This window comes from Ursus arctos, unplaced genomic scaffold, assembly GCF_023065955.2.
Source record: "Ursus arctos isolate Adak ecotype North America unplaced genomic scaffold, UrsArc2.0 scaffold_18, whole genome shotgun sequence".
NCBI lineage: Eukaryota > Metazoa > Chordata > Mammalia > Carnivora > Ursidae > Ursus > Ursus arctos.
Window position 1 is genome coordinate 37,855,474 of NW_026622852.1, and position 14,515 is coordinate 37,869,988.

Consider the following 14,515-nt stretch of genomic DNA (forward strand, 5'->3'; position numbering starts at 1 on the left):
CGGCCAGTGACATGCTTCGTACCAGGCTGCTAGAACGCTCTGCGGGTTAATAACTAACCCTCATAAGCCTTTTACAGTGTACTGGGTCTTTCCTGGCTGAAGCCCACGTCCATTTCATGGCCAGGCCACAGGGCAGGCAGTGTTTCTGCTGGGCCTGGGGAGAACCGGGGCTAGCCTGCAGAAGAGGTAGGGGAGTCCCAGAGAGGCAAAGAGGCTTGCTGACTGTCAGTTGGCCACGGAGAGCAGGAGCAGCCAGGAGGGCTGCGTGCAGGCAACCGCTCTTATTACACACTAATTACTGCTCATTTGCCACAGGTGAGCAGCGGCTGGCTGCGCGCAGCAGCAGTGAGCGCTCCAACGCAGAGAGGAAAGATCTGCCATCCCAGAATGAGGCTCTGGGCCTTGTGGCCTCCAAGAGCTCCTTTGGGGGTATAACCCAGTGGTTCCTGCTGCGCTACCATCGGCCCCGTCTCCCTTCTCTCTGAAGAGTTTCTTGATTCTGCTCCCTAAATTGTCTGCTGGCACCTCCAGCCCGGAGACATGGAAAGGACTCACTGGGGGCCTCCCAGAAAATGTAAAGGAACCAAAATAGGAGTGAGCTAGAAAAAGAAAGAATCCAAGGTCAAGGGAGACATTCAAAACCAATGTCAAGGAGAGGTACCTGGGTGGCTCAGTCGGTTAAGCAGAGTCGGATACTCTGGGTTTTGGGTTAGGTCATGATCTCACGGTCATGAAATTGAGTCTGGACTCTCTCTCTCTCCCCCTCTGCCCCACCCCACTCCCCCCTCCTAAAAAAAAAAATGTCAAGGAGCTAATGAAGAAACAGGAGTTAGACACAGAAGAAAATGAAAAGACATTCTTCCATCAAACCTACTGAAAACTTTCCGGAGATGAGGAATTTGGACCTTTTCAAAGAAGCAACATCTGATGAAAAACAGAGGATGCTTGGGCTCACTGGTAGGGCTTGAGCAGGGAGCAGGAATCTCAAATGGATTATTTCAAGCCTCAGTGCCTTTGCATATGCTGACCTGCCCACCAGGAAGTCTGTTCTCCCATTTGTCTTCAGAGCCCAACTTTTTCTCTGAGATTTTCTAGTTGCCTATTTCTCCCACTCAGTCCCCCTACCTTAGACCTTTCTTTCAGCTTATTTAAAATTCTCTATGGCACTCTTCACACCAGGTGTAATAACTTGTCTCCACCCAAGCTTCTTGAGGGGAAGGAGCCTGTCTTATTGTCCTGTGTGCCCGGAGTCAGATGCTTCAAATAATGCCAGTTCCCTGTACCGAGTGCACCTCAGGGTAACCAAATGCTGAGGATGCCATCAACAAAATCCAGGAAGTGAGAAACTATTATAGGTCAAACCAGCAAATAAATGACCCCAAAAAGGCGGGGGGAGGGGAAAATTCTAGATTAAGAGCTTTAAAACTGTTGGGTAGGGAAAATGGGGAGATGTCAGTCAAAGAACACAAACTTCCAGTTAGAAGATGAACAAGTTCTGGGGATCTCATATACAGCAATGGTGACTACAGTTAATTATAACGTACAATATACTGGAAACTTGCTAAAACAATGGATCTGAGAAATTTACTACGATACACATGACTATAACTGCTAAGGCAACAGACATATTCAATAGCTGGATGTACAGTAACAGTTTTAATAATTTATACCTCTATCAAATCACCAAGCTTTACACTCCAAATGTATATGATTTTTATTTGTCAACTATACCTCAATAAGCTAGGGAAAAATATTTTTAAAAAAATTTTAAAAACCTTTAGATAAAATATCAACCAAATGCAATGAAAGGACCTTGCTGATTATCAAGCAGGAAAATCTGAACACTGACTAAATATCTTCCGATACCAAACATTTTTTAGGTGTTTTACTAGTACAGTGGATCTAGTTACAAACACATAGCCCTTGTCTTTTAGAGATGTGCACTGAAGTACAAGTTCGAAATGACATGTTTGGAGTTTGTTGCACTGGGTGTTATATGCAAGTAATCAATCATGGAACATTGCATCAAGAACTGGGGATGTACTGTATGGTGACTAATATAACAAAATAAATATGATTTTTAAAAAAAAAGAGAGAGAGAACCAAGCCTGAAAAAAAAAAAATCCCTGGGAAGGGGGGCACCTGGGAGGCTCAGTTGGTGAAGCATCTGCCTTCAGCTCAGGTCTGATCCCAGGGTCCTGGGATCAAGTCCTGCAGAGTCCTGCATCGGGCTACCAGCTCAGCAGGGAGCCTGCTTCTCCCTCTCCCTTTGCCACTCCCCCTGCTTGTGCATTCTGTTAAATAAATAAAATCTTTCCAAAATAATCACTGGGAAGGGACAGGGTGAGGATACAGATGGAACAAGAGAGGCCACATTGATAGGTGAAGAAGCTTGATGATGCGTACTTGGGGCCCATTATGTGGTACGTACATGCAGTTCTCTCTACTTTTGAATATGCTTAGAAATTTCAATAATAAAAACTGGAAAAAAAAGTAGGCAGAATTTTAGTGCAATCTATAGATCCTACAGTTCCTCACTAAAAACCAGCGGCAACTGACTCCAAAATTCATGCACAGCAGAGCTGAAGTCAAAACAATGATCCCCACTTAATAAGGAAAGGCCTGCATGGGAGACGCAGACAGAAGCGTTCTCTCTTGGGGCGCCTGGGTGGCACAGCGGTTAAGCGTCTGCCTTCGGCTCAGGGCGTGATCCCGGCGTTATGGGATCGAGCCCCACATCAGGCCCCTCCGCTATGAGCCTGCTTCTTCCTCTCCCACTCCCCCTGCTTGTGTTCCCTCTCTCGCTGGCTGTCTCTATCTCTGTCGAATAAATAAATAAAATCTTTAAAAAAAAAAAAAAAAGAAGCGTTCTCTCTTGTTCCATGAGGTTACCTCAGAAAAAGAAGGCGCAATCTCACACAGACTAGCAGGGAAAGAGCAGAACACAACAGGAAAAACGGGAAAACTAAAAAACAGGCAAAAATCACAGAATGAAGCCTTCCAGGAGGAAATGTGGTTATGGTTCATAAACATATGCAGAGACACTCAACCTCATCACTAACTGAAGCGCGAAGACCACAACGGGTTTCCACAAACTCCCACTAGACTGGTAAAATAAAACAAAAAAGCTGCACGATGCCAAGTGAGGAAGAATGGATTCACAGAGCTGTGATATGCTGCTGGGATTCTGGGAAAACAATTTCGCATGATCTTACAAGGCCCTGCCCACCGCCCTCCCGGCCAGGCCACTCCTGAGCACATACCCAGGAGAGATGCTTGCTTGCACAGATGTACCCGGAGACCCGTTCCAGTAGGTTCAAAGCAGCATTTTTTCCTAACAGCCCCAAACTGGAAACATCCCGAATGTCCACCAGCAAAGCATAAATGTCAGTAGATTTGTGCAAAGGATTAATACTACAGAGTAATAGTGACTAGCCTGAGCTCATCGATATGGACAAATCTCATGAACACAATAGAGAAAAAAATCCATTTATATAAAGTTTACAAACATGCAAAACTAACAATACATCATTTGGATAAAAATACAGATGCGGTAAACCTATAACATAGAAAAGGGAAGGATGAGAGACGAATTTCAGGGGAGCGGAAGGATGAGAAGTGCAGTTAGGGGGAGCGTGGAGGGCTTGAACAGCATCGGTGATGTCTTTGTATTTTTTGGTTTGTTTGCTTGTTTTTAAAGATTTTATTTACTTATTTGAGAGAGAGTGAGAGAGAGCAAGAGAGAGAGCACGAGCAGGGGGAGGAGCAGAGGGAGAGGGAAAAGCAGACTCCCCGCTGAGCAAAGGGGTGGGGGGAGCTCGATCCCAGGACCCTGGCATCATGACCTGAGCCGGGGGCAGATGCTTAACCAAGCATCCCGATGTCTTTGTTTTTAAGCTCGGTGGTGGGTACACAGATGTTCATGGTATTATTTTTCTTTAAACTATTCCTGGCACACTCCTTTGCATTTATATTTTCATGACTAAAAAATGTAAAGACTGAGGACCTGCCCACACAGAGCAATTCAGACAGAAGTGTAAGAGGGAAAGCAAAGAGCAGATAACCCAGGAGGATGACCAGCATGAAGCAGACGGGTCTCAGGGCAGAGGGGCCAGAATGCCAAGAATGAAACCAGCAGGGGAGTGCTGGGGCCATCCGAGTCTCTGACGGCAGTGCTGCTAACGAACAGGCAGGACTGAGTTAGGAAGGCCCGGACCTGCACAAAAATCCATAACCTGGACGGCAGATAAACGAAATGTGCACTGGCCTAGCACTCGGCCTTAAAAAGGAAGGGCGTTCTGAGGCATGCGACGACACGCATGAACCTTGAAGATACTACGCTGTGAGAGGAGTCCGACACAAAGGGATAAATATTGCACGATGCCACTTACATAAGACATGGGAGTAGTCAGATTCGTAGAGACAGAAAGAAGGGTGGTTGCCAGGGGCTGCGGGGGGGTGGGGTGGGGATGGAGAATTATCGTTTAATGGGTACGGAGTTTCAGTGTAGAAAGATGAAAACAACCTGGAGAGCTGCAGAGCCATGGGAATGCACGCCACGCCACTGAATTGTACATCTAGAAATGGTTAAAATGGTGAATTTTATGTTACTTACACTTTATCACAATAAAAACCCATAATTCAAAGGGGTTGCAGCTGAGCAAGCATGGAGGCCGGCTAACGGAGAAGCACTATCACGCCCACCTCTACCTGCCCGCGCAGAGGTCAGGTATGATACGGACGACAACCAAATTGAAAAGTAACGGGCATGGAGGAGACACGACAGGGCTGAGGGACGCCAGTGCTGCAGGCACCTGCAGACCCAGGAGGTCCACGTCCCCCCAGCTGGGCTGGTCACAGGAACAGTCCTACTTTGGGGACCGAGCTCTGTGCTGAGAAACAAGGAAGCTCCAGGGGATCCCACAGGTGACACAGGACCCTGGGGACAGCATCTTCTAGTCCTTCACTTCAACAAGGAAAGGCTGGGCACTCAGCCAGCTATGACTTTAGGGAAAAGAACCGGAGAAATGATGGTACCCAAGTGCCAAAGATGCTGAAAGGCAAAGAGGTTCAGGAATGACAGGGGGGTTTATTGCATGGAATTCTGACCTGTCAAATCCCAAAGGAGTTTCCAGGAGCACACGTTTCAAACAGGGAGACTGAGTGTGCACAGCACAGACTGGGGGAAGAGCACTGGAAAATGAGTCAGAAAGCCTAGATTGAAGTGTGACTCTACCACACTTATTAGCTGAGTGGCCCAAGGCCACATGCTCCCTGAGACCACGTGTAAAGGGGATAATAATACCTTCCCACACGGTAGCAATTAGGGGAAGTGACACAGATTCTGCAAGCCTGGGGGTAGGGTTGCCTAACAGAGAAGATACCAGATGCTCTGCATATCAACCGCCAACCCCAAGACAGGTAGAGACAGGTATTACTCACATCACCACTGCACACACACACACAGATTGCGGGGTGAATTTAATCTAGAATAATCACAGAAGAGGGCACCAAATGGATGAGGGGTTTGTCACGAAGGCCTGGATGGGAGACAGAAAAGATCTACGCCATGTTCGCGCACACGTACATGAGAGCGCAGAGACCGCAGGGAACCAGTTGCCATGAGGCAGGATGGGAGTACGTAAAATGTTTTTCTGTGTGAGAAGTTTAGTGTTGTTCTATTAAGCACTTTCTAAAAACGCAGCCTACTTCCGACCTCAGAGTTGAAAAATTATAGCCATCAAACCAGAATGCACTCTGGGCGAAACTGTATTCAATGAGTATGGCTGAAAGATATAACTCAGGGGCGCCTGGCTGGCTCAGTGTGAGACTCTTGGTCTCTGGGTCGTGAGTTCAAACTCCACACTGGGGCTAGAGATTACTTAAATAAATATTTTTAAAAATAAAATAAAGATGTAAATCTGATTTCTGGAAATCCCAACTGGCCTGCAAAGGAGGCTCAGAGGTCCCTATCCACCTCAGGACCCCTGGGACAGTCTCAGAACCCACTCACCACCTCCCCCCACCAATGCCCAGTCCTGCTGTCAGACTTTGCAGACCACAGATCTCTCCTGACAGGCTGGGCTTAAAGCTGGAGTCTACCTTCACTAGCTATGTGACGTGGGCAAGTTTTTTAACCTGTCTCCTGAGCTCCGATTCTCCCCTCTACAGATCAGGGATAACAGCGATAACACCATCAAAGTTTTGTAAGAATTCAACAAGCCAATCCCTTAAGCACTTAGCACAGACCAGGCACACAGCAAATGCTCCGTAAGCCTCAGCTCTGATTAGCTCAAGGCACACATCTGCGCTTTAAAGTTCCTCACTTGCTCAAGATTCAGAGACGGCCAGAGCTCATAATTCTCCTCTACTTCGAGGAGCCCAGAGCCCAGGAAATGGGGTTTTCTGGCTCCGACCTCCATGCGTTTGCACCTGCTGTTTCCTCTGCCCCGACACCTTCTGACCAAATCTACAGCTGAACTCCTCCTGTGCATCTTCTGGGACAACCTGATGTCACTGTGGGCGTCAAACCATCGCCAACTCCACCCCACTGTTCAGCTGCTCACCCTCTGCACTCCTTCACGTGGAGCTACAGGTTATGTATTCACCCGGTTTCCCCTTCGAGATTAGAATTATCTCAGCCCTCGTGGATCCCTCCCCAGTGCTCAGTGCAGCCCTTGCTGACTGAAGAAAACACGCTATGGGGAAACAAAAACATTTGGAAAACAATTAAAAGTAAACCACAAATTCAAATCAAGGGGACTAGTGAGATAAATCCAGCTCTAGAGAGAAGCCAAAGAGGCTACAGGAGGAGACTGGGGGGATTAGGGCAGAGGGGGCGCACCTGGGAGGCTGCAAGTCTCCCCCAACTCTGCCAGATCCACTGTGGCTGGCCATAGAGCATGCGCAGCCCTGGCAGGTGAGAGAACAGTGACCACCCTGAGGTTCAGAACACAAGCCCCCAGATGCGAGAGAATTCTGTGGCCACATCAGCAGGGCCTTTAACCTGCCCGAAAGCAGAGATGATGGTGGGGAGGCTCCAAGGATGGGAAACTTGCGTCTCACTCAGGCAGGGGCCGTGTAGGTGGACAGCTCAGATGGCCAACCAGCACTGGGGACCCCCACCCCAGGTAAGGGTCCCTGGGAATGGAAGGGGGTGCCCAAGGGCCTCCACACCCAAGAGACACAAGCTCAGCGTCTGCGATCTCTATTCAATGGTGCTGAAGGGGTGGAGAGACTGTCAATCAACCCATGCAAATTCATCATTTTGAGTACATATTTATATCTAAATACAGAAAGAAAAAACTACAGATGGGTATACACAATTTTAACAGCGGCTATCTCTGATGAAATTTTAGATGTTTCCAGTTCTCTGGCTTCTCTATATTTATTTTCTAATCTTCCTGCTTTAAGCATGTTTTAATGCGAAACGAAAGTAGGGGCTGAAGGTACAAACCCACCTGGAAAAAGAAACACAACAAGATGAATCAGCAGTGGACCCTGCCTGCAGGCAGCTGTCACGGGCCAGACAAGGAAACCGGAGTGCCCACAGAACCAGGTGCCCGCTGAAGGGACACTCCAGGCAGGGGGAGGCAGAGTGGAGGAGGCTGTGTGCAGGGACTCAGGCAGGGGACAAGGATGAACACCTGTTTTGAGGACAAATTGTGGGTGGAGGTTTTCTGTGGTTACTGAGTGGATTTTTTTTTTTTCTAAGTCCCTATGCAAGAATTTAAGGGAAAGTCCTCCCCTCAACGTGCGTGCGCACGCGCGCACACACGCTGACCTTTTGCTATTTCAAAATTAAACAGACCTGTGCCTTCATCCCCAGTGGTGCGCTAGGGACAGAATTCAATGAGATTATGCACGTGAAAGTGCTTAGCAAGTTAATATTTGTTCGGTCCTGGAGCAGTGTAGGGTCATGTTACTGGCATGGGAAACACTGAGACACCCCCCCTCCCCCGTATTAACACTGACAATCCAGCAAGTGTGATAGAGGTCACACCTGTACCCCACTTGGGAAAGGTGTTCACCATTCACCTCTCTTCTTCCCGACTCCCCCCGCCCCCAGTAACCCTCTTTTAAAACGAAGTTATTTTTAAAGATACACAAACTCATGACCCAGGTAGGGGTCCGAGGTTCCCTGTGGCCTCATTTACAGGCTGGGATTGGGTGGAGGTGGGGTCAGCACTGGAGGGCCACCTGGAGGCAATACCTTCCCTCAGGGGCAGGAAAAAGCAAGCCACCCAGAGGCCCAGGATGAGGCAACGTGTCCGCGGAAGCCAGAATCTTGGGAGAGGGTGGAAATGAAGAGCTGCCTTCCCCTATTTTCTGGGGTGTCTTCTATGGCCCCCCATTTCTTCCCACAACTGAGGGTGAAGACCTCCCTGCCTCCACGCTAGACCCCACGAGGCCTCTGCCTCCCCCTTCCCCTACACTCAAGGGACTTCCCCTGCCAACTGTTCTGGCACCCTGCCCACTCCTCCAGGCCAGGCCCTCATCAGCCCTCGCCTGGGCCAGTGCAACAGCACAACTGCCCCGGCCTCACTCCGCTGTGACAAAACTGGGCTCCCTAAAGTTCGGGGGTTGACGGTGTCACAGGTGCTCACAGGTGACCACCGCGCTCCCATGCCTACAGCAGTTTTTAACAACAGCGTGGTTGCCCTCCGCTCTCAGTTCTACAGCCGGTGCTTTTCACAGGATGTGAAGGGACCCCGTTCATCAGAATCACCTGGGATACTTGTTAGAAGTCCAGCTTCCTGAACCACTCAATCAGAAATTCTGGGACTTTTAACTGGAAAGAAAAAAAAAATCCCAGATGCACTCGAGTACACCGCGGTTAGAGAACCCCTTTGCTGGAGTTTCCCATTGTTCGGGGAAAATGTGTCCTACTACCAACGGCCAGGAACATAGCCCATCCCCTTTCCATGGTCCTGTGTCAGGACTAGGGGGGTGGTCTTTCTACCACTGATCCTACACTCACCGCCAAAGGCTAGGCACTCGGGTGCCCATAGTGACCCATTCCAACTCTTCACTGAGTGACTAAAGGGAAGTCACTCTCCATGCACAGGCCTCAGTTTCCCGTATATACAAAGGATGGGGTATGTACTGTCTAGGGTCCTTTTCAACTCCAGAATAAGGCATATGATCTTACGTTCCATCACGTGCATTCCACTGTAGCAGGGATTCTAAAACTCTAAGAACTTGCATTTGAGGCAGGGGTGAGGGGGATGGGCTTATCCTTTTCTCATCTGAAGTGAAACAGGGCACCTAGGTGGCTCAGTCCGTTAAGCCTCTGCCTTCCCCTGAGTCATGACGTCAGGTCCTGGGATACGCCCCACATCCGGCTCCCTACTCAGTGAGTAGTCTTCCTCTCCCTCTCCCTCTGCCCTCTGCCCTCCGCCCCCAGCTCTCTCTCTCTTTTTCTCTCTTTCAATAAATAAAATCTTAAAAAAAAAATAAAGTGAAACTTTCAAAAAGCACTTCTCATACCCCATACGACTTCCGATGGCCACAAAAAGAGAGGTTTAGCCTTCCAGCCACAGCTTTTCTGGGTTTGTTTTTAACGTCCATCACTAGACATGCTTCCAAACCCTTTCCATAGGCCAGAGAGGAGGTGTGAGAAGTGCGTAGAATTACAACCTACTGGTAACCCTTCAGTGGCCTGCCGTGTACTGAAGCTCTGTAGACCATTCGTCACATAATCCTCCCAACATCCCCATTTGAAAGACCAGAAAATCGGTGTGCAGAGCGCCTGAGCGGCTCAAGGCTGCAGAGCCAGCCTGCAAGACTCGAGCCTGGATCTTCGGAAGCTCTCCCTGCTTGCACGGTACGGCAGGGAGTCAATGCCGAGCTCCACGTTCGGTGAGAGCCCCTGCGCCAATCGCACTGCTCCAGGCCCACAAGCCGTGCCCTCCACGGCATGGCGGGAGTGCCACCCAGCCAGTCGCACACACATCCTCACAGCTTTCCACACAGAGCTGCTGGAAGACTGTGCACGCAGGGGAGGGGGAGACGGGGCTGAGCAACAGCCGCACGAGCAAAAGCGATGCCAGGGATTTAGTCAACAGAGAGCTAATATGAGTCAACAGCGGGCGCCGCTGCCAAGCACACTAATGGGATCTTCAGCTGCATTAATAGAAGGAGAGTGTCTCGGGTAGGCCGAGGGCGTCCTGCCCCTTCGGACCGGACCGCACCTGAGGGCGGGGCGGGGCTGGGCTGCTCTCCGGAAAGGGAGGCCACCTTCCAAAGCAGGGCCAGGTCTGCCCAAGAGGAGTGGCTCAGGGTGCCTCTCCGGTTTGTAGCGTGAGCCAGGGAGTCCCCTGGAAGCAGGGTTTATACATTTTAGGTTAGCCCGTTTTAGGCGGCATGTTATACAGGGATTTTTTAAAAGACCCTTTTGTTCACATTTTATCAAAGGTTGAGGAACCACCGTAAAGGTTAAAAACAGGCAGACAAGCAGGCCCCAGGCCCAGTCACAGGATTGCTGAAGAGGATTACAGTTGCTTCTTCCTTTATTATATATATAGCCACGGGCCACCGGTTACCCTGGGAGTGGACTTGACACAGTAAGTATTCTAAAAATGCACAAGGGACACGGATTTGAGATCCTAGCACCTCAAGTGTCAAATTCTCCAGGAAGCCCTCGTAACCCGCCCATCCCCCAGCATCCTGTCCGGGTGAGCCCCCTCGCATCACTTAGCAGCACTTAGAATAAAACATCATGTTTCTACCTGTGTTTCCTCCAGGCCATCTCTCAAGTTCACCTCTGTGTGCCGCGCACAGTGCGTGGCACATGGAGACACCCAATAAATGCTGACGCAGACGGAGCTGCCCCGGCATGGTCACGCTGAAGATGCTGTTGTGGGCAAGTCCATTTCAGAACCTGCGACCAGATCAGGGCTAATAAAATGGCTTATGACAATGCATCACCACTGCCAGCGTGCAGAGCAAAGGAATGCTTGAAGCTAACTCCACCAGAGGGTTTTAATTACAAAGGAGCCATAGTTAGCCTGGCAAGTGCACAGAGTGCCTGTGGAAGTGACAGCGGACAGAAAATCCAGCTTAGGGCTATGGCAGCCAAAGGTAAATCCTATCTGCGTGACAGGAAGCAATGCAACACCAGAGCCCAGGAAGCGGTAAAAATCCAGGAAAGCGGAAGAGGGGAACAATGACAGTGGGGCTAAATGCCACACAGGAGCACATAAAAAAGTGAGCCCCGGGAAATGCGTCTTAGGAAGGAGCACACGTGCTACAAACTCATCTACACAGTCACTGGGAGCTGGCCGCCTGGCGCTAACCTCGTGCTCTGAGAATTAATGACAGGAACTAAAACTCTGATCTGGGGAGACTAGCATAGGAGACTGTGTGATGCAGTTCTGATATCTGATAAATCTTTGAATCGATGACCATGCTCACTAGTGATTTTTCTTGATCATTCCTCCCCGAGGGCTCACATGACAAAACCCTGCATTTTGTCTTTGGACAGACTGGATATACATCTGTGTGTGTGTGTGTGTGTGTGTGTGTGTATAAAATTTGTTGTTCACTCTACCCCATCTTTAAGCATCAAGAAATCTGCCATCATAAGAAAACCCGGGGAAATCTTTTGTAAAGCAACCTTTTGTAAAGTGGAGAAACCTTTCCCCCGATGTAAAATATCCCCCACCCCCACACTCGGTGAGGGCTCCGCCAGCCACAAGAAGTCAGCATTCCACCCCCATCCCAACCTGTTCATTCGTGTACCTGTCTGGGTTTATCCACCACGCATGCACTTGACTCAGTTTGCATTTTTCATCTGAGAAACACCACTTAAGCCTGTCGCACAAACCTGACAGAAGCAATACATTTTATAAACGAATCATCCCTGGGGAACAGACAAGAAAAGCGTCAAGGAGCACCATCAAAGTTCTCAGGGAGAGCATTCCTCTCCCGGATCCGAGATGCAAAATACGCCACATCCTCTCCACACACCAGCTGCCCACCTCTCCAATCCTCCTGGCTCCTGGGGCCTCCCCTCCCAGCTGAAGAGGAGCTGGAGAGCCTCAGTCGTGGGGAGGAGTAACATTTTAATGCTATTTTAAAGACAACAGCTCTAAGCACAGGAACGCTGGCTCCTTTTCCATGAATAAAAAGGCCCCACAAGGGTATTATCATAACAAAATGATATTCTATGGAGAGCAGTAGGAGGCACAAAAATAAAATCGCCATAAATTGAAACTGTCTCAAAATTAAACCTAAGGCAGCATTAAAGTCCAGGCCAAGCAGGCTCTGATTTTCCCATCTAAAAGCCTTACAGGCTCCTAGTTCCCTCGAGAAGTCTAAAGAATTTCCCCCACCCGGGAAGGCCTACATGTTTCCTTTGGAAGTCTGGGTATGTTCTTTTTTTCGCGTGAAACCCTCGCAATGATCTGTGACATTCATCTAAAAGCTCGATCGGCGCTGTGTCCTCAGTCACACCCAAAGATCCCCAAAGGCACCGTCTGCCGCAGCGCCGGGTGCCCAGTAGGCGCCCATTAATGTGCGCATTTAATTTGATCACATCTGGCCCCTTCGGGCTAGAAAGCTGGACGCCCTGGCGGCGACAACAGCGCCAGCCTAGCTCACTGCTGGAGGGGGGCGGAGTGCAACCACCTGTGGGCGGGTGGCCCAGTACCCGGCGCCGCCGCGCGGGGGTCCCTCGGCCGGCCCTTGCAAGTTGCCGGAGGTGTCGGGGGGAGGAGTCCGGAGCCCCAGGCCCAGAGGGCGCCCCAGGGCCGACTCCCAGCGCCCAGCAAAGGGCTCTGCCGGTGCAAAGTTGGCCAGGTCCAAGAGAGTCGATTCTAGAGTTAGCTCCCAAGTCACCCAAACCCCTGCGAGGCTGAGAGCTATAGGGGCTCTTTGGGATGAGGATGGGGCGGGGGCGGGCATCGAGAGGGGTGGGGAGAGAAATGGTCCCCAGATTCCCTCCCAAACTTGGGGCACCTGCTGGGCAGCAGGGGAGAGGGCTTCTCCTTCCTGCCATCTCGACAAGGCCTGGTGGCGACTTTGTGGGGGCAAGCAGGCCACCCCTTGGCAGCCCCGCATTGCTAACCCAGCACCAAGAAGGCCCCCGCTGGAACCGGGGGGGGGGGGCGGAAGGGGAACACCGGTCACCCGCGCCAGGGGGGCGGGGACTCGGGAAGAGGGGACTGGGTGAGCGGGGGAGGGAGCGAAGCCGAAAGAACGAGGTGGGAGCCGGAGAAGGCGCGACCCAGCAACGCAATGTCCCAAGGAGGGGGCACGGGCCACAGAAGGGGTTCCAGAAGAGACCGGGACGGAGTGGCCCCAGAGGGAACCAGGGGTAGGGAGTGCTCGCAGGAGAAGGGGGAAAGGATTCCTCGGAGAGGTGCAAGAGGGGCGCCCAGAGGGGAACACTGGGGGAGGGGAGCTGTCCCAAGGGGTGCCAGTGCCCCGGACCGGCCCAGTCACTCACCGGCAGGTCCACGCTCACTTCGGTCCCGTCGAGCAGGAAGACACGGCAGTACAGGGTGGCCTTGGCAGCGCCGGCGGCGGAGATGTGCACGGCCGCGCCGCCCGTGAGCAGGGGCCCGCCGCCGGCCGGGAACACGCTGCCCCCCGGCGCGGCGGGCAGCGTCGAGGAGGCGGCGGCGGCGGCTGGGCCCCCCCGCGGCCCCCCGTCGCGCTCGTCCCCCAGCCCGGCGGCCCCGCGCCCCGCCGCGCCCCGCGCGTAGCGCTGCATGGAGCGGCGGCCAAAGGTCCGGCGCAGGAACCGCAGCATCCTGGCTGGGGGCGCCCCCTGCCTCCGCCCCCTGCGCCGCCGCCGCTGCGCCGCCGCCCGGGAGCGCCCCGCGCCGCCGTCAGTGCCCGCGGCCGCCTGCGCCGCCTCCCAACGCCTGCGGCCCGGGGCTCGCTCCCGCCGAGGCCGAGGCCGCGCTCCGGCTGCCTGCGGGGTGCGCCGGCCCGGCCAGCGCCGGCCGCGAGTAACCGCGGGCGGGAGGGCGCGCTCGGGGCGGCCCCGGGGCCGTCCCGCCGCCGCTGCCGCTGCCGCCGCCTCCGCCGCGCGCTCTCCCGGGCCGGCCGCCTGAGCTTGCCGCTGAGGGGGCCGCTCCCGACGGCCGGCCGCGGGCGGCCGGGGAGCTGCGGGGGACGCGGGGCGCGGGCTGCGGGCTGCTCCCGCGCCGCGCGCCGGCCGAGGGCCAGCCGAGCAGGGCGCCTGCGTGCTCCCGGCGCGCTCGTTCCCACTCGCCGCGCCGCGCCCGGGGCCGGAGGAGGCCCCGCCGAGCGCCGGCTCCCGAGGCGCCTTTTCCTGCGCCCGCAGCCCCCGCCTCCCACCTGGGAGGCTGCACCTCCCGCCGCCGCCACCGCCGCCGGGACTGCAGCACGCCCTCCTCCCTCGGGGCTGCGCCGGGTAATTGCAAACCGGGGCTGTGCTGCCCCCTGCCGGCCGGAGCGCCCCCTGCTGCTGTAGGTGTGCTCACGTGTGTACACGTAGGTGAGCACACACGTGTTTCCGGCGCCCCGAGCCCGGAGCCCCACA

The 14,515-nt window shown here is 52.9% G+C and overlaps 1 protein-coding gene across 3 annotated transcripts in view; it reads right to left on the reverse strand.

Moving 5' to 3' along the window:
• The window catches only part of EPB41L4B (erythrocyte membrane protein band 4.1 like 4B), a 126,723-nt gene extending 112,967 nt beyond the window's left edge, over positions 1 to 13,756 (reverse strand). For all 3 annotated transcript variants that reach the window (XM_057313650.1, XM_026506568.4, XM_048223206.2), the window contains exon 1: positions 13,451 to 13,756. In XM_057313650.1, the coding sequence (XP_057169633.1) occupies positions 13,451 to 13,756 (306 nt within the window). The remainder of the gene's footprint in view (positions 1 to 13,450) is intronic.
• Positions 13,757 to 14,515: the final 759 nt, after the last annotated feature.